The sequence below is a fragment of the Eucalyptus grandis genome, chromosome 10 (genome assembly GCF_016545825.1).
Source record: "Eucalyptus grandis isolate ANBG69807.140 chromosome 10, ASM1654582v1, whole genome shotgun sequence".
Taxonomy (NCBI): Eukaryota; Viridiplantae; Streptophyta; class Magnoliopsida; order Myrtales; family Myrtaceae; genus Eucalyptus; species Eucalyptus grandis.
In genome coordinates this window covers 27886470-27910058 of record NC_052621.1, presented here as the reverse complement: position 1 = coordinate 27910058, position 23589 = coordinate 27886470, and the positions used below count along the sequence as shown (strand labels likewise).

The window sequence follows — 23589 nt, the reverse complement described above, 5'->3', positions numbered from 1 at the left end:
ATATGTTTATGTTCTAATCTATGGAGGCTCCAATACTATATGTTAGTAATGAAAACACAATTCCATGATCTCCATAGCTAGAGCAAGAACACATATAATCAAGTAAAAAGATCAGTGTACTTGTTTTGGAATTCATCGTTTTTTTATGCAGAAAAGTAGCGATCCAAGCACAAGTGCTTCTCCTCTTATGCCCTCTGCATCACTAGCTCAATTAGACGGTTCCTTACCATTAGCGCTTAGGAAACACTCTTTTGTGAGGATAATTGTGATTGTTACGGTTAGAAAAGAGATTTGAGCATTATTTATAGAGCTTCCAGCCATGCCCTCTTATTACAAGTCGGGCTGAACTCGGCCTAGAATAACCGACCTTATATTAGACTAATTAAGGAATCTTATATCTTACCTTCAACCAACTCCGTAAAACGGTAAATAACAATATCAATTAATGTAGCCATCTTTAAGAAAACTCTTATAGTCCATCCATAAACCACATACTATCGGAGGGATTATGCTCTAATACCATTTTGTAACATCTCGATTAGGTCCACAAGAGCCAAGCCACCAAAAGGAGTACTCAAAATAATTCACAAGGTGATGACCATTTTTGTAGTGAGTGTTGACTCATGAATAGCTAAATAATGCCTTTTTTTCCCATTTAATGTGAAATTTGATATGTCACAAACTCCTTAGTTAAATAACTGATAACTTGACTCGATCCACAAGGGACAAATGACCAAAAAGAATACACTGAATAATCATACGAGGTGGTATTTATCTAATGGTAGTATTGATCATTAAACATGGTGTATCACTACCACCTAGCGATACTTCCTATTTGATGTGCGTCTCAATCTACTCCTATTCCCCACCATCTTAAAATCCTGTCAAAAGTCATATCTCATTCAAGTCCTTTTATATTATCAGTCACTCCCCACTTCCGTCGAATTAAGTATGGGCTTAGTCCATCCATGACCATAAATCTAACATAAGGGAAGTTATCTGATATCATCTATAACAATCTGATCAATTACATTTGGGCCAAATCACAAAAGCAAGTATATTAAGTAATCGCGTAAGGTTTCGATCATTCAAGAGGGGAAAGTCTGAAACATGAATCGCTTAACGGCATCTCTCCCATTCGACCAGGCATCGGGATGTGACGTTAAGATATTGGCGAAATTTACAGTTGAGATTTGAGTGGGCATTTCGGCACTCGAAGCTTGATGCTGATGTGATGGAGACAGTTAAAGTTTTTCCCAATTTTTTCTTCCATATGTTTTGGGTCATAAAAGTGAAAAAGGAGCGCAGGTCTCGCAAGCCCTCCCCATTTCGCAGCCATTCGTGACGTCGCTTGCCATTTTTAGCTCAATCTGGGCCCACCAAACACCAAGCTAAGTGGAGGAGGAAGAAGGAGCTTCGACGGAAATACTCCCAGCCGGAGAACATGCCTCCACTCAAGGCCCAGGGACTAGAACGAAGGACGGAAGAGAGACCGGACCTGAACCGATCGCAGTGACTAATGACGCGAGACTCACATCGACTCGTAATTTGATAAATTAAATGTACCGCAATGAAGATTCCATGAAGTTGCATGAAAAAGAAACCTGCTGTTGTTTTGGACAATCTGCTGTCAGAAGGGAATCTACGCAGGAGGATAAGGTTGAGGGGGAGGTGAACTTCGTTTGATGTTCCATTGATCCTTTAGAAAGCTAGAGAGGGTAGATATCTCTTCAAATACTTGCTAAGTGAACCCAGTGAACACATGCTCTGTAGGACACCAAACGATCCACTCTGTCCTTCCAATTCCAACACGACTTCAACTTCTCAAGCTTTGCTTCTCTTTCCTACTTTATTTTCCTCCCAAGATATATGTCCCTTTTCATCCCACGGCTCTCGCTTGTACAAAGAATTTCGGTCTACAGTCCGACCAATAGCGAAAGGAAGTCGATTTTTTTCGGCTAAGGGCGTACAACCGTGGCAGCAATGACCCATCACAAATTCAGTTTTCATCGCCAATCCGACCATCTGTTGCAGCAACAGATTGAAGAGTTTATCGTCTTAAAATTGCAGTCAACGGCGATGAAACTTACTTTTGTCGCTCTAGTATAAAGAAAAGCGACGCAAAAGAATGATTTTTGCATCTTTAGAATATATCGAAGGGGACGAATTCTTAGATTTCCATTTTTTTTTTTTTAAGGTGGGAAAGGGTGGGCACCCCGATAGGAAGGGAAGAACGAAAACGAAAGGGGATAGCAACGGACATCGAAGCTAATTTTGAGGGGCGTATGGATGATGATGGGCACGTTGAAAGGTTTGCTGGTGATTTGCACAGCAGCGCCTTAATCTTCCGGGCGTGCATGTCCAGTTGGGAAGCACATTCTAAAGAACTGACAATTATTAGAAAGCAGCAGGTACCAATTCTAGGGGCATCCATCCACCAACACCTCCACACCTTGAAAAAGAAAAAGTGGAGACTCATCTTAAACATTTCTCACGCAAAAAAAATGTACAAATATCTTATTACTGCTAGATTGTTTCTCCCTTATGTCATTCTTAGGCGATCATATTTCTGACGCAAAATACTTCAGTGTTATCTAAAATATCGTGCCACAGCCGACTTGGACTGTTGATTATATTTTACTAACAAAATTTAGATATGCTAAAAAATTGTCGTACGATGCATTTAGCCAACCATTGTCACTGATTTCATCCTACAAGTGTTCGGACTTATTACCGGCATGGTGGCTACAAAGGGTACCTCGATGCCTGTTTCAAATGTCCGTGGGCGATTGGATATGACAAAAGTTGTTCTTGCATGCTTTTCGATTCGAAATTGAAATGATCGATACCGATAGCGTTGAAAGCACACTTGATATAGATCGGGCAGTAACGTGGCCCGATAAGATCAGGGCCCGTTCAGTGTCAAGAAGGCCGGTCCGGTGTGGGCTTGGGCCCTTGGTTATAATTTCTCCCATTTTTCAGTTAGCTCTTGCTAATCAAAGCGCTCGGCCTATATAAAGTCGAAATTCCACCGGTCAGTCCATCGCCATCCGTCGCTTCGTCCCTTCTCAAAAAGAGGCGCGAAAAACCAGAAACAGAAGAGAGAGAGAGAGAGAGAGAGAGAGAGCGGCCATGGCAGGCACTGATGCGCAGAAGCAGCTCCTGGCTCTGATTCGCGACTTCGCCTCCGAGAAATCGCAAGGAGGTAATCTCCTCTCTCTCTCTTTCTTCTTCATCGCGACTCCTTCATTGGCCTTGCTCGTCTCGTGGAACAAGAGCATTTTCCGGTTGCGACGACGAAGGCGACGATCGGATTAGTGATGTAGGATCCTGAGTTGCCGAGCTAGGCGTAGTTTCGGCGGCGGTCGTGGCAGGCGACGCGGGATTGCTCCGTGCAGGACGAGTCGGTCGGAGTTTGAGTTCGATCGGCTTCGATTCGGTTGCTCTAGACTCGCGAGGGGGAACGAGCTCATTTAGCTGGATGCTTAGGGTTTTAGTGTCGTGTCTGTGTCGAAATGTGCAGAGCGGAGAGTAGCTGGCCTCAGGAAACAGATCGAGGAGCTGCGATCGGCGCTGGATGCGGCTAACGCGGAACTCGAAGACACGAAGATCCGTAGAGAGACTGCCGAGCAAGAGCTGAAAGGCTACGAAGTTGAGTTGGCCGTGAACGAATCTGCTATTCAGGCTCTCGAGGTTCTGCACTGGCCGCTATTGCTTATGTCCAGTTCTTCTTAGTGACGTTCGCGATTATGTCTCGATTTGTTTTATCAACTACTGGATTGTTTCTAGGCTAGGATTTCCGCCACTCAGAAGGAGGCATCTACTGTTCGGTCAGATCTACAGGATCTGAAGGTGAACATTAGCTATATTCCTGATTACCAATTTTACCGTGTCAGAATAGATTTTGAAAGTTGTGAATTGTTGCTCGCGCTTTGGCTCTGGCTGCACATAGAGTAAAGACCGGGAATCTAGGTATGAATGTGTTTTCTCTGTTGTTTGTTTACTTACAATCGATCAAGTCTCACTGTTGTGCATTTTGGTGAGTCCAGAGACGAGTTTATCAACAAGATGTTTCAGTTGAATGCCAAAATAAGGTCTGTCTCATTTAGCATACCGCCATCTTCTTTTTAGTTATGAATATCTGTCCAAATAAACAGGGTCCCCTAGATGCTCTTACAACAAGTCCTTGAAGTCTCTAAAGTATTTGTTGGCTGTTTACTTGGTGAAGCAGGAATTTTCAGAAGACGGCATTCAGAGATGTTGGTAAAGAGGATATGGTTGGAAATTCATCCGGTAATACCCTGATTCCAAGTCTTCCATCACTAGAATTCCTAGTTCCACATGCTTTTCTCTTTCTTCCTTTGCAAATTTATTTTTCATTCTTGGGAATGGATTATCCATATTGTATCATTATTTTATGTTGTTTAGCTAGTGTTGTCTTACTGTTATTTTCATAGTATGTATCAATCGTGGAGCAAATAAGTCTTTCTGTGCCCTAAGCGCATGGTAAAGTAAGTAAAACATGGTGTGGAGGTCATTTCACCCACAATTATATGGCTCCTGTTAATTGAGGATCAACTTCTTTTCAGAAGATAGCTGCCTATTTGTGAAGGAGGATGTTCATGGGACAGCTGACAGAACTCTTGAGGATAAACTGGCTCATTTGATAACTGAACTGACTAAGGAAGAAGAGATGTTTCAAGTAGAGCAGAATATCCAAAAGCAGGTGAATACGGGCCGCTGCATTTGGATGTGCTAGCCCAATAGTTGATACCTCAAACTCTTATGTTTGCTTATGTGCAGTGGGAAATCCTAAAATTGAAGTTGGTGCACTAAGAATGTTGAGAAACAACTGAATAATGGGTTATTTTTCAGATCCAGCAAGAATTGCTTGATTTGGAAATGAAAGTGCTGTTAATGGAGGCAATTGCGAAGGCGACAAGAGATTTGCAGGACCTGACCAGATATCCTTCCCTGAAAGTAGATCATGCATTGTCAAGTAGACAACATGTCATTTAAGCGTTATGCATACCAACGCGAAGAAAGCACATACTCCAATCCCCATTAGTCATGATATTTAACAAAAATTCACAATCCGTTTCCTTATTTGTGTATAGATTAGAGCCATACATATACAAATAACCAAGTCATGTAGTCACATTATGTTGTAAATGTCAAGAACTGCCATTTACCAAGAGTAATTGATCTTGGCAAGGAGGTGAAGCATCGAATAGGACAATATTAGGGAAGACGGTCGAAGTAGAACTCTTTTACCTTGACGGAAACAAGCAGAGTTCCCAATTAGAATGGAAGTATTCTGGTCTGGCTGAGGGGCTCCAAAGGAGTAGTGTGTGTCCTTCTTGTCGTCAAGACAACATTGATGCTCTTGAAGGCAATCTTCAGATAAATGAAGCAGGCTGATGCTTGTAAGCTTTTCTTTTTATTGGAGTTACCGAGATTGAGTTTGTTACTTTTATTAGATTACACGTCCATCGTAAATGAACTATGCTTTTGCTGCATTTCCATAAGGATGATGCTTCAGCATTCAAGCTCAAGGTCTTCATCTGGCATAGAGTTTTCATGGATCCTTCTTATGGCAAAGATAGAGGTATTTGTCTACCAACTATGTAGCTAATTTTGTACTGCCTGTGTTACTTGCAAAAATTTCTTATTTCCAACCGATTTCCACTGATTGTGATAACATTCATGCTTGATGGGTAAAAGATCCAATCACAATTCTTTCATTGTGTTGTGCTTTCATGCTGTTCTCATGTTATCATTTACAGTAATATTCAACAATCAATCACTTCTATCTCTTATCTCTCGAATAAATTTTCTTATCACCTACTCTATTTCTAAATTACAAAAATCACCAAGTAGACTTCTGATAGAGTATCATTTTAGAAGCTGTTTTTGATGATATAATTGATGAAAGGTCATCTGTGTCCAACATGACTTGTTATCTATAACTTCAGAGTAGCTTCTGGCAATGACTCTGTATCCTTGACAATCAGTGACATCGATGTAGATGTGGCATTTTCACAGTGCACGCTCTTCCCCTGTAACAGTAACATATCAATTACTCTTAGTTAGTTATGTGCTCCTAAATAATTGAAATACATATTCAGGAATAATTTTCATGCTAAGTTTCCAGAAAATGAGATATAGGGAAATATTAAGCTCTGATTGAAAAAACTGGAGATGCATGGAAGAATTACAGTTTGGAGTTGGGTTGAAGGTGCTGTGGATGTGAAAATGGCAGGCAGTGGAGCAACTATGGGGTCGGATTTTGCTACTTCTATCTGTGTGGTGAATAGAGCAGAAACCGGCCGATGATCTGAAAAATTGCTTTCACTGCGAAAGTAGGAGATTTGCCTCACTCCTTTTCCATACCACAGGATCCTATCACACCTGCCACCAGAAGTATGACAATCTCTTCTTAGATGCTTGGCTGATAAATGAGAAAGGGCAACCCTAGGAACTCCTCTACTTGAGTTAATAAAGTAGTACTAAGATGATTAATACCATGCTGGAGTCCGTTGCTTTTCCCTAAATCTGCTGGGTAATCCTCCTGAGTATCTATTACCATTCAGTGAGGAATACTTATATGTAGGTGCAAATTCTATGTTCCCCTCTTTCCAGCCCTGGAACACTCCGTCTTCTTGTTCTTTCCGAAGCTGGTCAAATTGTTGTAATGCCATCCAGTCCTGCTTCCTGATCAGTTCCCTGGGTAAATCATTCTCCAAGTACAACCTGTAGTTCAGATCCCCAAACCAGAATATTCGACTGCATGAAAACATTTTATTTGTAGTCAATAGTGCGAAATAGGTGTCTCAGGCAAGATATCTTAGAAGACATCTTCTTCAATCAGAATGATCAGCCATCTGATTGCTAGCATATCGTGCTCAAAATTGGTAATGGAACCGAATTTCTAGAATATATTGAGCTTCTGATTCTGCATGATAATGTATAGATTAAAACGCAAAAGAATATACAAAAAATGAAATTGGGGTGCTCTCTGGTGGGGGTTCATGTGTGGTGATACGGATCAGTAGAATTAATAGCTATGTAGAAAATCATAGGAAACACTCTGCTGCAAATGCTCTAAATCACTCATCAGCCATAGATGTTCCTTCGTTTTTTTTTTTTTTTGTTAGCAGAGAAATCTGAAGGACTGGACACAAGGTTTTACTTGATGAGGAGATGTACAGTTTCTTTTGGCCTAATGAATATCCATAAGTAAGGAAAGGTCTGTATTTTCTCCCCAATAACCGTACTGATGATTCGTAGCAGATGGGCTTACTCATGTCCGAGTATAGTTAGAGGATGATTTTTGTCATCATCTTTATGGGATCGAGGAAAAGAAGTTCTCCTGAATATCTCCGAGACTTGGTGATTTCTTCGGCCTTCATCGCCTTTCTTCTCGCCAGAGGCCAAATGTGCAGCAATGAAGCAAAAGCTAGTTCCTTCTATCGACATGCTAACTGAAACCGAGCCTTTGTTCCCTAGATAATTCATGATTCCACATGGCACTGAACAGACTCTGACATTAGAAACGCAGTATCTCCTCAGCAGATCCTTTTTCATCCACACGCTGATAAATACCCCGACCATTTTCTTGCTTGCCATGAGCTCATATTTGCTGCCAGTGTATGATTTACCACGCATCATGGGATGCTTTTGCGTTGGAATCATCATGCTGCTGCTAATGCTCCTCCTTCCTTCATTTCCCACATACTGATAGTGGTCATCTGAGATTGGATTTAGCATAGGGGTTAACCATGGGCATCCATGTCTCTCGTTCAGTGCTTTTCCAATGAGCATGTTCCAGTTTGCTGCTTCCGTTAGGTCTTCCGCTCCAATTACGTTCCTGGTCTTTAGTGGTACAATCTCTTGAAATCTGCGAGCACCAGAAAGCCTGACAAATCAATGATTCTCCAATATCCATTACATAATTAGCACATACTCCTAAAAAATATCTGCAAGTACTACGTACCCCAGGACATATATATCAGCTGCATCTTTAAGATTCAGCCAGTCATCCAAATCCTCTGCCAAACTTCCAACTGGTGACCTCCCCGCCACATTCCATGTACCCACAAAGATTCTAAAATCTCGCGATATAATTCAGTCAATCAGAAATCGGATCACTACCTCTGTCCTTTCTCTATAATTCAAAGGATGTAATTGTCTTACCTTAGTTCATTTCTTGGGACACAAGCATCCATCTCCATCGCCTGAGCTGACAACCCAAACAGGTCTTCTTCATCTTCACAGTCAGTGTCATCTGTACACACACAGAATAATTATTTCTTCTCTTTTCCCCTTATCCTCCCTTGTGCTTCCAGATACAAGAAAAATAGAAAGAAGAAGAGGGAAAAAGACCTGAAAGTTCACCCAAACGAAACTGAGTATCTCTTTTGCGCATCCATAGGAACCACTTACGCAGCCCTCTACCTGACCTCGATCCCCGGATTATGCCATCCATGGCTCTCCAGTGGGATTACAGTCCATGCCAAGACCAGCAAAAGTTACCTACGTATGCTCATCTTTAATCATAAGAAAAGCCTGTGTAATCATCTCTCATCCATGGCTACTTGTCCGCCAATCTTGAATGCGGAAGCGCAAGTTTAGCCGTAAGGTAAGAACCCATTGTGTTAACCGCCACAAACAAGAGAGAACGAAGCGCCCTTTCCCTTATTTGTTTCCAAAGGCGGTGCTCCCAATGGGGGGATGGTTTTGAATATCCCACAGAACAAAGTCAAAATGCTGGCTGGACTTTAGAGGAAAGCTAACTCCGGTGGGAAACTTTTAAGCGTGAACAGCATAAAGTGAAAAAAGAGCACCAACTCCAACTGTGTGATGGATAAGCGAAACGATAGCGGCCTCACAGGAGTTTTATCACTTGCTTCGTTCTCGTTTACCTTGAAAATTCAAAGCCGGTAGGTGTTGCTGGTCACATGCACTCACGTCTCGTGCAGATCTTATTTCATGTGACGAGATTTCTTTTAGCACGTCACCGTCTGACGGTGGGTGATATTTACTTGGAAAGGTGGAGACTGGACTAGACACGAAAAGATATGGAAACCTGTAGCATTCTTATTAATAGTGCTTACGCTGTCTGCGCTTGCGACCAATAGCATGCCTATGTCATAACAAACATTTAGACTACATAAAAAATCACGTTGGTTCACTCGATAAGTCCGTTTGGTTTAACTTCTCTGCAGTAGTTGCAACCATAAGAAAAAGGATATTCCAATTTCAAACATTTTCTTTTGGAGTTTTAGTGATGTGAGTCGCAAGCAAAGTTTGGCCTAAGGATAAAATAACACATGCCTATTCATCAAAGATAAAATATATATATATATATATATATATATATATATATTATTTAATTATTTCAAGCGATATAATTAATCATTTTTAGAAAAATATTTTTTTTATTATTTATTTTTTGTGAAATAAACTAACTCTATGTTTGTTAAAAATCATTTACTTATCTATATATCAGTGACATTTCTCTAATCCAAGGGAGTGGCAACGGGGCCCATATCTTAAATTGCATCTGCCATAGGACTCCACTTTTTCCTTTTTTCTTTTTTTATATTACATCAAGGAAAGGTCCCAATGAGTTTTTTTTTTTTTTTTGAAAGGTCCCAATGATTGGAAATGCGTTTAATCACCCCACTTATCTTGATGTAGTAAACTTCCATGTGGACTTTCCAGTTTCGAGCGGTTTAAAAAATGAAGTATAATTTTACAAATTTTATTGTTACTTACGTCTATAAACGAAGACTTCTTTCATTAGTACACCGAGCTTGAGACAAATTTACATCCTACATATTTCTGAAAAAATTACTAAGAAAGTTCTAAATCTATTACAACTTTTTTAATTCAATCTTAAACATCTTTTTCTTTTGCTAATTCAATACTAAATATTTTGCAATTGCGCTAGTGTAGTCCATCTAACCAAATTTAGCAGACTGGCCTTAACATGGACATTGGTCGACGTCGGCATACAATTTTTTGATAATATTTTATTTTGTTCTTTTATTTTTCTCTCTTTCTTCTTTTTTTTTTCTCCTCTCCTTCCCTTCTTCGACAACTGCCCAAAGGGGAGGGCTAGTTGCCGGCTAGTGGCTAGCTTGCTTGGCCAATGGACAACCTTGCCAATGGATGGCGAGGCCGACCTTGCCTAGATCTGGCAAGGCAAGGCGAGCTCTCGCTAGATTCGATGGGGGCTCGTCGATCCACTAGCAAGGGTTTGCCTCGCTAAACATGGGCGAGGTCGCCCTTGCCCAATGAGGGTGAGGCGAGCTCATCATTAGCTAGCAACCAGCCCTACCTTCTAGCCGGCCGTTGGAGCAAGAGGAAGAAAAGAGGAGAAAAAGGAAAAAGAGAGGAAAAAATTCAAAAATTAAAAAAAAAAACAAGAAAAATAAAATATTATTAAAAATGGTTGACCATGTCGTTGACCGGCCAATCAAATTTGACTTAATTGACTAAATTGACATAATTACAAAAAAAAATAAGATTGAATTAGCAAAAAAAAAAAACAATTAGTAAATTTAGGATTTTTTTGATAATTTTCCTATAAATTTTTTTGAAGGGTGCAACAGTCGAAGCTTCAGCTCAATAGCATGCTCATCACTCAAAAAATTCAAAACTTCCCATCGAACCAATGATCGAGTTATATGGTATTAGCACCCATGGGGCTTTTGTTAAAGCCAATATGACTGCTTGGTTAGTGGGGGCATACCGAAAATTACTTGCGCCTTTTTTTGCAAATTGTCTAATTTAATTTCTAAAAAGTTTCAACAAAATAATTGTGCGACTATGAAATGTCAATACGCACCATTCTAAAAATTCTGCGTTCAAATTTAATCTGAAATGCTAAATACATAAAGGAAGAAAAAGGCATAAGTTAGAAATTTAAATGATAAACGTATTGAAACAGAATTGTCGAACTTAGCTACTCGTAACATAACCTTATTAACTTTACTGTCTTCTTATTTGGCAAACCGATAAACTGAAGTTTCAATTTGTCCCAATTTACCGTCGGGTCGAATTTCAGTTCTTCCTCCGCGCTACGTGCAATACCGAAACGATGAAATGTAACCGTAACTCGTTACCCATCTTACTCTCGGACATCTATCTTGTCTTTACCCCCACCAAAGTTGACAAAAGACGCAGAGTCCCAACACCCACTCCAATCTTTTAGAAATATACCACCTGATGCCATGCCATGCAAGGGAACATTTCACACTCGATGGTCTACAAATGAAGACCAGAGACAGAGAAAGGTAGAAGAAGACAGTGGCCAAATGAGATGGAGGGGGCTTCATTCGAATTTAGATAATTTCGGGACCGTCGAAGGCGATTGGGAGGATGAGGGCAATGAATTGGATGGTGTTGTAGCTTTCACGGGTCGCGACATTCCTGACGAGGAGGCTGTGGGGTAGTGGCCTCTGTGGGGATGGCTGTTTTGGCAGGTAAGCTTCGCAGTCCGCAATAAATGGCGGGGTTTCGTTCATTGGGATGGGACCAAAGCATGTCACTTGGCTCTAATTCGATGCAAATTAAATAGCCCCAACCCGTGTCCTGTCCTCCCTCCCCCTTCTCCATCCTCCCACAGCCACACAAACTCTCTCTCTCTCTCTCTCTCTCTCTCTCTCTCTCTCTCTCTCTATGATGGCAGGTGTTGCTTCACCAAGCTGACTGCGGGGGAGCATCTAGGAGATGTGGACTTCCCACCTTAATTGATTTTCCTTTCAATAGAGGGCAGATGGTACTCGGATTGCTTGAACGTACGACCACTCGTAAGTGGCCTAACGAAAATCTAGTCTTAATTAGATACACCTACTGAGATTGTTTCGTATTCGGAAATCGTCCTTCAAGAAAAACATTGATGCTATGTTTGAAAGCAAACTGGAAGAAAGTGGGAAAAGCATCGCAAGAATGCTAAACCTATCGCTTCGATATTAATTTAATCCTTAAATTTTCAATTGAATTAATTTAGTTCTAAATATTTTTATATTAATAGAAATTCAGTCCATGTAGATTGTCCTGCATGATATGGTTGACGCTAATTTAGACATTTTATATAATTTTTAAATAATTTTCTTTTGTTTTCATTTTTTTTCTTTTTCCTTATTTTCCTCTGCCAATGGCCAACCTCCGTGATGGCTGGCAGAGGTCACTAGCGAGGGCCATGATGCCCTTGCCGACCTAAGGCAAGGCCGATTCTCGCAAGCCTTTGGTAAGGGCTGGTGAGGGGACCTTAGGGCAATTTCTTAGAGGAGAGGGGATGGTGGGGGTTGGAGGTCCCTTGCTATTGCCAATGGTTGACATTTCTTCTCACTCTACATATTCAAACTCTAGTTGGAATGAAATGGTAGTGTAAAAAGTCCGAACACGATGACAATAAAGAGGAGGAGGAAGAAGATAAAGCCGACGACAAAGACGAAAGCCTTCAAACTTGGATGGGCCCTTGCGAGCACCTTAAATGCATTTGTGACTTGGATAGGCACTTGCGAGCACCTTAAATGCATTTGTGACTTTAGAGATTGTGAAGAGTGTAGGGAGATGGGAGCATAGCGTAATGGGTCGCACTCACACTATGGCCTCCATTTGATTTAGCAACGCGCCAATTCTTGCACTCTCTCTCTCTCTCTCTCTCTCTCTACACTGTGAAATCTACTGAAAAATGAAGAGACTCTCGCCACCGATACCAATTATTCCAAAAAGGAAAATTTTGAAATTTGAGGAAAATGAAAGAGAAGGGGGATAGTAAGAAGTGGAGAACCTACCCTCAACCTACAAGGGGCCTCGCCCAAGTGAGGGTTGGGTGAGGGCATAACAAGCAGGAACCCTTGCCCTTGACGGTGATTGACAAGCTCTATTGGTTATCATGGAGGCTAGTGATTGGCAGTAGGAAATAAGGAAAAAAAGAAAAAGAAAAAGAATGAGAAGAAAATATAAAAATAATAATAAATTCGAAAAATATTAAAAATTATTCATATCAACATCAGTTATGTCATATAAAATAATTGGTATTTGTGTTAGCTATTTTTGGCCTAAATTGGCTCGATATATTGAATTAGTACCAATGCGAAAGAGTTTATAACAAAATTGGTTCAATTAAAATGTTTAGAATTAAATTGATATTAATATAATAAGTTTTAAAAAAATTGTTACTTTTCCCTGATGAAAGTGCCTCTTATTTAAACTTAGACTCCTTTCTCTTCTCTGGAAACTTTCAAAAAACTTTCTTTCTTGGCTACACGAAAGATTGCTAACCAAATAGAGGCTTTACTTGTGGATTAGTGATCGATTCAACGTTACTCGTTCTTCAGGAAGCAAGTTATTCGGACCATTCTCTGAAATCTGGAGTTAAATTGTCAGGACATGACAATTTGTGGGAACGGTATGGGGGAGTTCTGAGCACGTTTGAGAGGTGGGAATTATTTGATCATGGAACAGATCAGGGGAGATCATAATTGGATGACACATATTGCCTCCCGCCAAATGGAAATCCAAACCTGGAACCGTGTATATATCAACAGTAAAGGCAAAAATAGGACATTCCTGCGGTCATCCTGCCCTAGGCTTTAAAAGAAAGAGCAAAGGAAGAAGACATTGCTAAACTATGCCAAAATCTTCCTGACGACTCTCGCTGTGGATTTTAGTTTCCAATTTTGATTTCATGTCGAAGTTATAGTCCGTAGCTCTCTAGCTTCGAGTGCTAAGTTCAGTAAAAAGCAATGCTAGACATACTAAAATTCGTCTACTGAATTTATTCATTAAGTGATGAGGCAAATTCTTGTAAATGCTAAATAAGCCTGCTAACTCGAATGACCAATTACAATTGTTATAGCGCTCAATAAAACCCAATTTGATAAAGGAGTCTTAGGCCCTATTTGGTAACCATCCAAACATGGTCAAATTTTGATTCTTTGCTTCCGGAGAGTAGTTTGGGAACAGAATCGCGTTTGGTAAAATTTTGTTCCCAGGAACAAATTTCTATTTTTGTGTTTCCTAAGTAGATTTGGAAATGTAATCAAGAATAATAATAAAAAGTTAATTCTTGTTCGGAAACAAATCTAAAAGTCAAAACAACTCTTCTTCTTCCATTTTCTCTTCTTCTTCTTCTCTTTTCTTCTTCTTCATCAACTGCCCCGTCTGCCGCCGTCCGCTATCCGCCGGTCGCCAAACCTCACCTTGGCTGGGCGAGCCTCCGGCGAGCTCGCTGAAGGCAAGCCCAACCACCAGGTGAGGCTTGCCCAACCCCACCGATGACCAGGTAGGCCTCGCCTAGCCCTGGCGAGTCAAGGCCAAGCCTCGGCGAGTCAAGGCCAAGCCTCGGCGAAGGCCGGGCAAGCCTAGCGAGGTCGAGCCTCACCGAGGGTTGGTGATGCTCTAGTGAGGTCGCTAGCCCTCGTCGGCGGTCGTCGGTTCGGCGACCGGCCTAAAGAAGAAGAATAGGAGAAAAAAAGAAAAGAAAAAAATGAGAAAAATATAAAAATTATTTAAAAATTAAAAGAAATTGATTTGGAACAAAATTAATGAGCACGGTAGCAAACGCATTCTATTCCGAATAAAAAAATTTGGGCGATTACCAAACGGCTTAAAATGCTTAGAATCTATTCTCGAGAACAGAATTAAAAAAAAAAAATCATTTCTGATCATAATTTATTCCCGGGAACATAATCGTTATCGAACGCGCCTTTAATGTCCCTGACTTTGCTCGTCTTATAAATACTTAGTTTCAATTGATTACACTGTTCCTCTAAATTCTATAGGTACTTTTTGTTCCCTGCCAAATTTTGGTTTCCAACATTTTAATTTGATTGTAGTTTCATGCAAGTTCAAACATTTCATCACATTGTGGTCGTATTCAAATTGAGGACCGAAAAATCAATTCATCTCTATGGTCTGAAGCTGGAATTCGCCTTCTGATTTAGTAATTAATACGATCTCCGACTGTGATTAATAAGCAATTTGTTCATAAATTTAAGTCTAAATCGGTCATTGTAAAGCGGTCGAGGGCACGTCCACATCCGAACGTCAAATTCTGGCATCAATCCTGGACAAAGATGGAGGGAGAGGGAGAGGGAGAGGGAGAGCGAGACAGAGACAGAGACAGAGAGCGCACCTCCCGCGAGGAAAAAAGACCATCAAATTAACTTTATACGTTTGATTGGCTAAATGATTGAATGCCTCTCCAAGAGTTTCTCGCCTCTGATGATGACCAGTCCAACGTAGGCCCAAACACAAACCGCTTGGGTCGGCTTTATCCAAAGATTCAGACGAACGAAAGCATCTTGCTCAGCAAGGAATCCAAAAAGGAACAAAAAGACAGAACGACGACTGGCTGGCTTGCATTTAGCTCCAACAGATGTTTGGCGCGCATTTTCATACAATGGGAGACAAAGAAGTGCGTACTGACATGGTTATCGTCGGCTTACAAAATGAAAAAGAAAAACGTGAAAATTATAGACCGCGATACATTAACTAATTCAAAATCGACCTAACTTTGCTCTTTCTTTATCTAAAATTGTCTCCTGATGTTACGCCACTCGTGAATTTGACAGAATTTCGAACCTCACACTGCTAGTTCATTGATAGGGACACTACTACCATCGACACAGAAATTAGCACAGGAGACTTGCGATTGATGTGCCGCGGTTTTAAGATAAAATTCTCCTCGCAGCTCCTCCTTCCTCTAAAGAATGGAGGGAGTTTCCAGGAAACAGTAGCACCCCCATGTGGTGTCGCTCATCCAATTAAGCACACGGGGCAATCCATCTTCTTTGCATATTCAAACATCACAAACAGAAAGGGTAGTTGATTGGATACGTTCCCCCGAGCAGCTCCGTTTGACTGGAAGTCTCGATCTATGAACCAAACGACCTCTTTGTTAGGTTCATACAGCATGATGGACTTAGTTTGGGCCTTCACTGTTTGAGCTCAGAAGGGAGGGAGGATGTCACTCTTTCAGGCTAGGCAAAAGGGCAAAATTCCTTCTTTGTGCTCTGCATAACCTCGCATTCTCCTTATTTTCCTCTCTCATACATATAGATGGGACAACCAAGGTAACCGCCAACTTCCGGAACAAGGGGCGTGATCGGAAAAAATAAATATCTGGTAAAACCTAAGTGCAAGGTGGCGGGATTAGGAAATTTCACCTGATACTGTACATATCTTTCGAAAAGTTGCACCAAACATCTAGCGGCGAGAAGAGCGACAATGCCGACCAGCCTCTGGCATGTCATGCCATGCATCATGAAGCTGGTTCTTTCTTGTTTCTTGTTCTTTTTTCTTTTCTTCTTTTTTTTTTTTTTTGGTGGGGGGGGTGGCATCAGAAAGGGGAATCATGAAAATGGATCTTTTTTGTTATTAAAAGATGACAATGGACTTAAACCTAAGTTACCATGATATAATCAGAGACTATAATAGTCCCTACTCTGGATATTTAACTGAGCTATAGGCATCTGCTCTCGATAGTTCCCGAACTTTGAAACAGAAAATAAAAAGGAATATCCAATAGCTGCTAGCTAAAACTGTGTAAATAAGTGATTTACAGACACATGTGAATGCGCTGACCTGATCCGTCGCTCCTCAACAATAAACTCATCACGGGCATCGATACTTATCTTCTGAATTCAATTTTGTCTGGGTGGCCTCATAGGGGTGGGCTGCTGCCTAAACTGCCAGCAAACTCCATCATTTCCTCGGCTAAATAGTCATTAACAAGTGCTTCTATGGTTCTACCATCTCTTTCCAGACAGAGCAATAAGCTGCCAATCAAACACATAAATGAGTCCATATACTCAAGGTCATGGAAACCTAATAAAAAGGAAAACAGATTTAAAACTACAGGGATCAGAGATCTCCATGTCCTCCTTACAAGAAACACAAATGGTCCCACTTGTACATAGCCTAAACAGCAATGTCCCATGATCTCAATGCGATGTTGTTTGGAAGCTGCCTTATCAGATTCCACCAACATAATAGCATAGGGATAGGGATGACAGTGAATGTAATTGACCAATAAAAAGTGAGATGCATGCATACGGGCCTAGTAGGCCTAGTAGGATGAAATTCCTAGCTAGCAAGCAAGGTGATTGGTTGGTTACACCACATCATTGCTACGTGGTATATCCGTCCCATAAAATACTTTCTCCTTTATTCTTTAGGTTGTGGCAATTACTCCTGATCTTTAAGTTTGTAGCAATTAAACCCACCCCAGCATTATATCCTCCTGGCCATATTAAAAACTTCATGAAAGTATCACCCATCAAAATTTCGTTTGTATTTAAGCGACGGTTGAAAACTGAAGCCGCACCAACGCCCCACCACCTTATCAAAGTCAAGCTCCCAGATTGTACATCGTAGTAGAAAGGAGATGGCATTCAAATCCATTTCTTCATAGAATTTTCTAGAAATTCCTCAAATTGTATTTATTTTCCTGATGTTGACATGATGATTTTATTGCTATAAACATCTAAAGCTGTACCTCCTTTTTCGTAAATTTGGCTAAGTTGAGATGTTAGAGTAAAAGAGCAATTTACATCCTTTAAACTCAATTTCATTCTATGGAAGCCAAAAGAGATGTGCTTCAATGTCTTGCCCAGATTATAAAGTTAAGAGTGTATATGATACTTCTGATTCTGTTAATGTACTAAAATATCTATTTATAACCTATTTAAAGATCACTAGGTTACTGCAGAGATTAAAAGGATAAGGAGGAGATTCCAATTGATCTTTGATATTTGAGGGGGAGACAATTTGACTTCCAGTACAAATCTCATGATCTATTCATAATGATGACTATACCTGGTCACTGGTAAATCTTCTCAGATATTTCATAAATCTTAGAAAGCAATTACGCAGAAAGAAGAATGACCAACCTGGCGAGCTACTTGAGCTAGTCTCCGACTGTCTCTTGATGACTCATTCACTGCATCAGACTTTTTTGGCTCCTGAATGTCATCCTCCATATCGTCCTTCTTCTTCTTCACTTTACTCTTGCGGGGTGCAGCATTTTCATCAGTGTGGTTTGAGGGCTCTCTTCTGCGCTTTCTCTGGAAGGTGTACTTGAGTGGCGTTGAGTTGTTAGTTTGAGTAGATCCTGCACTATTCATCTCTGAATCCAGGACTCTCACATCAGTCATTCCAATATCTAATTTACCATCTGTAAGCATCAGAATCTCCGGACCACTAATTTCCTTCTTCACTGACTCAGATTCATCTAGAAACTGTTCTTCCCCAACAATCATTCTGTTATTTCTTGCTTGCAATGTGGAGTCTCCGTTTCCTACGACTACGCCTCCATCCAAGTTGGGCAACAAGCCCTCTTTGGTCTCCTTCAGCCGAGCATCAGCAGAAGTAAAGTTGGCATCAAGTTGATCGGCCTTACAATGACGAAGAATTGATGGTTTAGTAGTTGAAGTGAGCTGGTCAGGAAGACACTTCCTTCCTCTAGCTATCTTTTTCCTCTTGCCTTTGAGAACTATACTGTTAGAAAGGTAGTTACGATTACTCTGCAACATATCCTGCAACCCTAAGGGATTTTTCAGTTCTTTCACTTTTTCATCCCTCAAAGAGACTCCAGAATGGGCAACTTCACCAGATTTAAAACTGTCATTCGTGGAGCACGACTTGCAGTCAGAAAAAACTGAAGTTTGAGAACACTTCATGAGCATACTAGAAGATGGTCTTTGTGAAGTAGCTTTGTACTTTCTAAGTTGTGCCCCTCTTCTTCTTCTAGTTGGGACCTTTGAAGTTTTATTCAATTCTTTCCCAGGTAGCTTCTGTGCCACTTCCAGGGTTTCTTCCATGTAAGCTTTATCAGTTCTCTTGCAGTCCAGAGCACAAGCTTCTGTGGAAGTTTCTACAGCTCCTAACGTTCGATCCAGCATGTGTCCTTCAAATGCACGGACTCTCTGTGTACATCCATTCCGGTACAGCTCAGGCTCCTTTCTTCTTGCCATGATTATGGAGGCTAAATCTGGGCTTTGATCACGATCATCCTCCAAAGGCCGATCGACCAATTGTCGAGCCTGATTTCTTCCATTGCAGCTCCTGTGGTCTCTGGCTTGGTTAATCAAGGACACACCCTCCAGAGGAGCCACAGTTTCGAGCTCTGAGTCGGATGAATAGGGTACAATCGATTGAAAGGAATTAACATGATTCTCTGGAGTTCCATCCTTCCTAGGAAATGATAGTTCCTCTGGATTTTGTCCTATTTGGTTTTTATTCGCCTTCTCCAATTCATCCTGCGCATTTTTCAGCTCTCCTCTGAGGTCTAGGATCTTGTCTTCTGCCTCCCGTAGCTGTGCTTCAAGCTCTTGAATCCTTCCCCTTTGGCTCACAGACGTTTTTTCTGCTTCAGCCATCTATATGGAACAAAAACAGCAAAAGCTATAAGTGCTGGAAGTTATCAAACAGCATACAGAGGCATATACTGAATAATCTCAGCTTCACTCTTAATCCTTAAACCATGTAATTTGCTTGAAGAAGTAAACATATTGAACTTAGGCCAACATAATCTCACAAAAGATTGGATTTGCAGAAACTAAAGCCCAAGAAATGCCTTTAATTCTACAGAAAAGTTATTAAACTTTCAGGATTTCTAAATCAAATAATCCAATGATGGCATTAAAATTTCTCTAACAATTAGTGATCAGCACCTCTAAGTACAACAAGTCCAAAACAGATTTTAAGTATGCCAGGTCACATGGGATCGAGAAGAAGAATTGAATGAAGAAATGCTTTTAGCAACTGAAAACTGCTTATGGTAAGGAGTTTCCTAAAATGTAATGCTAAAACGACTATAGCGAGAGATGGATGTCAACAATGATAGAATCTCCTCATTCACATACAAGATTACCAAAAGAGGACATAATTCACAAGACCCAAGCTTGCAGATTTTCCAACTGAGGGATAATTCTCCTAAGACTAAGCCAAGTTTGCATCATGCCAAGCTAACAGAACTATTCCATGTTTTTATTTCGTTTCATTTTTTACTGTGGAGAGCTTTGAAACTGCTCCATGGCACTTTAGACAGAATACTACAATCCAAAATATCTATCAGTGGTGAGCATTATGAAAAGCAATGCACACATAGTAGCCATGAGACATCCATAAAGCAAGCAATGCAAGGTCAAAGATGTTTCCATCTTTCTGGTGAAGTTATTGTGACGTTGAGATAAAATGAAATTACTCAATCCCAGACAAGTTGCAAAGTGAATCCGTCATCAGTACAATCTTAAAATTGATCAACTAATGGAGTAACTAACTTTTGCACTGTGCAGATGCCATCCACTAGAGCATCACCAAATGCCTATCCATCTACATACACAGACTCAACATTTAACCGCAAGGAGACGTTTGAGGCACTGCTCTTTTTCTGTTCAATATGTAACTCCAAATACACAAACCCATCTTAACAATGCAGTCAGGCAGATTAACTAACGAATTATTTCACGAACTTTCATCGAATCACGATTTCGCCTGAGCCATTATCAAATCCCACATTGCGTGATCTCAGCACAGCCGCTCCCCCATCAGAATCGGATCACACAAATCATCTACAAGCAAGCAAACAACTCGAGGCCTAGATCAAACCGTCGGCACGACCAAAGAGCCAAAGGAGCGAACTTCCCCGATGAGCACTACTAAACAGCCAGACAGACCGTCGGGACGCACCTTGGCATCCATCATCTGCTTCAGGCGCAGCAGCATCCGGAGGCCTTCCTCCTTGGTCGCCTTCAGATCATGCTGGACCCGGAGCGCCTTGCGCTCGGACGCCATCACGCGAGCCGCCGCCTCCTTCGCCGTGTTCAGGATGATCTCCGCGTACGCCTTCTTCAACGCCACCATGCTCTTCCCAAAACCAAAACCAAAAAACAAAACGCACAAAAAGCATAAAAACTCAAAACTCAAAACTCAAAAAAAAAAAAAAAATCGACGAGACGCGCCGGCGGAATTACGCAATCGAGGCTCCCGCGCGCGAGAATCGACCGCCGGAGACGCGAGGGCCGCGCGACATTCGGTCCGCCGCCGGCGACCGCGCGCGGCGGAAGCGGAGGCGATTGGAGGCTGTAGAGAGAGAGAGAGAGAGAGGGGAGGGAGGGAGGGAGGGAGATCGGGAGTTACCTCGGAATCGTCCATTGCTAGGGCTGGAATGAGGAGGTCTGCGAAGGGTAGAGAGAGAGAGAGAGAGAGAGAGAGTTTTCGCCACTGCGTCTGCTGGGGAGCGGAGCGGTGGTGTGTCTGTTAGCAACCGAAAAAGGGAAAAAAAAGAAAGGGAAAAGAGAAGGGAGGAAGGAAGGAAGCTGCAGAGGAGGAGGTGGAGGTTACGGGTTCCTCCTGCCCCTTAATTTACGCGATTGCCCCTCGTTTTGAAATTCAATTACGAGGGTTCGGCCGTCGGTTAAGGATGGTGTCCTCGAGTCAGTTGAGTTGAGCGTTGAGGGTTTGGTCCCTTCGGGAATCTGGTCGTTTTCTTTTCTCTTTTTCTTTTTAATTTTTTTCTTCTTTTTTTTGAATTTTTGTTTTCCTATTGAAAACTCGACTGGAACGGAGGAAGAAAAGAAGGGGGAGAAAATGTTTGGTGATTTGGAAGGATTTTCTGTCTGATGAGAAAATCCAATTGAAAATATAATAATTTCGCGAGAAAAAAAAGAAAGGGTGAAATTGGTATTTAGAAGTTTACAAGAGTGCATGAACCTAGACAAGAAGGTGTAGGATACTTTTAACACTCTTGATGTGTTCATGAGATTAGAATTGACGCATGAAGTTTGATGAATGAGAGCCGCACATGCGAAATAAAATGGAGTAGAACATGCCTTCGGTACCTATCTTGAAAAGTTGGTGATTGCCCGTTTCTTCTGTTCGCTGCCTTTTCTTTTCGAGTTGGAGAGACAAAAAAAAAAATTGGGCCCAATCAACTTCAAATCTACGTAATTTTTTCACCTCAAATTTTCTTGAACTCTTCCAGACGAGAATTTGACTACTCCCCGTCCATTTCGTTACCTACCATTTTTCCAAACCCATTCCAACCTTTCTAGTAGAAATGGTTGGCATTTATTCATGTTGATTATTTGTTTTGTTATAATATATATATGTATTTTCTAAAAAATGATCGATTGTATCGTTAAAAATAATTAGCTAATGAAAAATATTTTTATCATAGATAACAATTTATATTTAAATTTTCTGTGGACAATGAATATATAAGCAAAAAAAGTAATTATTTTTTTAGAAAGTGTACTCAAAATCAATCATCTTTCGCAAAATAAAAGGAGCCTAAAGTTGTACTTATTTTGCACCAATTTGGACCGAAAAATCAGAGATTGGTGCCCTTATTAAGATGTTAGTGGTTCAAACTCATCCGATGAGAGTTAGGTACACCCATACATCCATAGGTAATTTTGATCTCCAAACCCTACATCCATGGGAATACCAACTTCGTACTATTGGCAATGGTTTGGAATAAGGATGCGCGGTTCCAGGTCAATTTAAGTTTTATTTGAGACCTATCTTGGCTAAACCAATTGCCTAGTTTTTGAAATGTAAAATTTGTCTTACGTGCCTTTGAATCCAAAACCTATCATGTTAATCGATCTTAGAGTTTGCTCAAGAACATTTTTTTTTCCTTTTTTTTTTTAAGCAAAATGAAAGTGAACACAATAATAAAAATCCTCATTTATCATTAGCAACAATTCATAAAAAAGATGAACAAATAAAATAAAATAAATAATAGAATGGTCAAAATACGTAACCGCGGTTCATCCATTTCTAGTTCTCGATTTAGTCCTTACTCAGGAACTAGGAATTGGAACCCACAGTACTAATTTTACTTTTTTAGGAATTGGAAACTGGACGAGTAACCACGAAAACTTGAAATTGAATCGGTCCAGTCCAATTCCTAATTCTACCTCTTAAATTCATGCTTATTTCCTAACTTGGAATGCGGTCGTAGTTGGTGGGGGGAAAGAAGGCCCACGGAGCCCATTTGGAATCGTTGGCAGGTATCCCAACTTCGAAGAAATGCGGTGGCCCCGATGCGACGACGTTTGCGGCGAGGCGCGATTTTTTTTTCGGTTTTCGGATCGCTCCGGGCGCGACCAGAAGGGTAAACGCGGGGTCCACGGGAATGCTCACCGGTCAACACGACCGCCGATGAATATGAGTGCGGTTCGTTACGCGGGAAGTGCGAAACCTTATTCAAGAATCAGCGACACGTGTCGTCATCACGGGCCCACATCTTTTTGTCCTTGGATCGAAAGCTCGACTTCCAACAAGCAGAGGAACGAGATGACACTGTATATATATATATATATAGTATAAGTATGTACGTATACGTATATATAGGTAGACGTGCTTTTGCGCGAATAATCGTCATACGAAATATAATCAAACGGAAAATAGAAAAAGTTGGAGTATAATCAATCAATTAGCACAAACGTGGTGAGGCTTATATATGTTTCATATGTTCCTTATTATGTCGTCATTGCATCTAAAAAATTCCATAAATGCTTTGCCTCTCATCTAAATTATGTCATTGTGTTGAAGCCAAAA

At 40.9% G+C, this 23589-nt stretch overlaps 3 protein-coding genes across 6 annotated transcripts; 1 reads left to right on the top strand and 2 right to left on the bottom strand.

The window, feature by feature from the left end:
- Positions 1–3062: 3062 nt before the first annotated feature.
- LOC104422573 lies at positions 3063–5744 on the top strand. Of its 3 annotated transcripts, none has more exons than XM_039303159.1 (9): positions 3063–3205; positions 3524–3693; positions 3790–3852; positions 3953–3972; positions 4050–4094; positions 4232–4293; positions 4593–4726; positions 4876–5426; positions 5530–5744. In XM_039303159.1, exons 1-8 carry the CDS (start codon positions 3133–3135, stop codon positions 5017–5019), a joined length of 711 nt encoding a protein of 236 aa, XP_039159093.1. In that variant the 5' UTR covers positions 3063–3132; the 3' UTR covers positions 5020–5426; positions 5530–5744. The 3 variants fall into 3 exon arrangements, with proteins under 3 accessions (XP_039159093.1, XP_039159092.1, XP_010033239.2); XM_039303158.1 differs by having other exon boundaries at positions 4590–4726; XM_010034937.3 differs by lacking the exon at positions 5530–5744 and having other exon boundaries at positions 4590–4726; positions 4804–4990.
- Positions 5726–8955, bottom strand: LOC104422575 (type IV inositol polyphosphate 5-phosphatase 7). Of its 2 annotated transcripts, none has more exons than XM_010034938.3 (7): positions 8386–8955; positions 8197–8287; positions 7997–8107; positions 7304–7918; positions 6526–6786; positions 6219–6411; positions 5726–6059 (listed from the first exon to the last, which is right to left on the bottom strand). In XM_010034938.3, the coding sequence occupies exons 1-7, from the start codon at positions 8486–8488 to the stop codon at positions 5964–5966; spliced, it is 1470 nt and encodes a 489-aa protein (XP_010033240.1). In that variant the 5' UTR covers positions 8489–8955; the 3' UTR covers positions 5726–5963. The 2 variants fall into 2 exon arrangements, with proteins under 2 accessions (XP_010033240.1, XP_010033241.1); XM_010034939.3 differs by having other exon boundaries at positions 7304–7900; positions 8386–8953.
- A 7415-nt stretch (positions 8956–16370) lies between these two features.
- On the bottom strand, positions 16371–21321 carry LOC104422572. Its single transcript, XM_010034934.3, has 4 exons — positions 21163–21321; positions 20713–20889; positions 17913–19400; positions 16371–16799 (listed from the first exon to the last, which is right to left on the bottom strand). Exons 1-4 carry the CDS (start codon positions 21175–21177, stop codon positions 16770–16772), a joined length of 1710 nt encoding a protein of 569 aa, XP_010033236.2. The 5' UTR covers positions 21178–21321; the 3' UTR covers positions 16371–16769.
- Between the last annotated feature and the right edge of the window lie 2268 nt (positions 21322–23589).

Bases quoted from the DNA above. Each gene is read 5' to 3' on its own strand.
- LOC104422573 (XM_039303158.1), top strand. From the start codon at position 3,133: ATGGCAGGCACTGATGCGCAGAAGCAGCTCCTGGCTCTGATTCGCGAC. The intron at 3,694-3,789 runs GTTCTGCACTGG...GATTGTTTCTAG, and splicing joins CTGCTATTCAGGCTCTCGAG to GCTAGGATTTCCGCCACTCA. The intron at 4,095-4,231 runs GTCTGTCTCATT...TTGGTGAAGCAG, and splicing joins CAGTTGAATGCCAAAATAAG to GAATTTTCAGAAGACGGCAT.
- LOC104422575 (XM_010034938.3), bottom strand. From the start codon at position 8,488: ATGGATGGCATAATCCGGGGATCGAGGTCAGGTAGAGGGCTGCGTAAG. The intron at 8,108-8,196 runs GTAAGACAATTA...GCGAGATTTTAG, and splicing joins GTCCCAAGAAATGAACTAAG to AATCTTTGTGGGTACATGGA. The intron at 6,412-6,525 runs GTATTAATCATC...TTCTGGTGGCAG, and splicing joins AAGCAACGGACTCCAGCATG to GTGTGATAGGATCCTGTGGT.
- LOC104422572 (XM_010034934.3), bottom strand. The intron at 19,401-20,712 runs GTGCGTCCCGAC...TGTTCCATATAG, and splicing joins AGCAGATGATGGATGCCAAG to ATGGCTGAAGCAGAAAAAAC. The intron at 16,800-17,912 runs GTTGGTCATTCT...TTTGATTGGCAG, and splicing joins TAGCTCAAGTAGCTCGCCAG to CTTATTGCTCTGTCTGGAAA.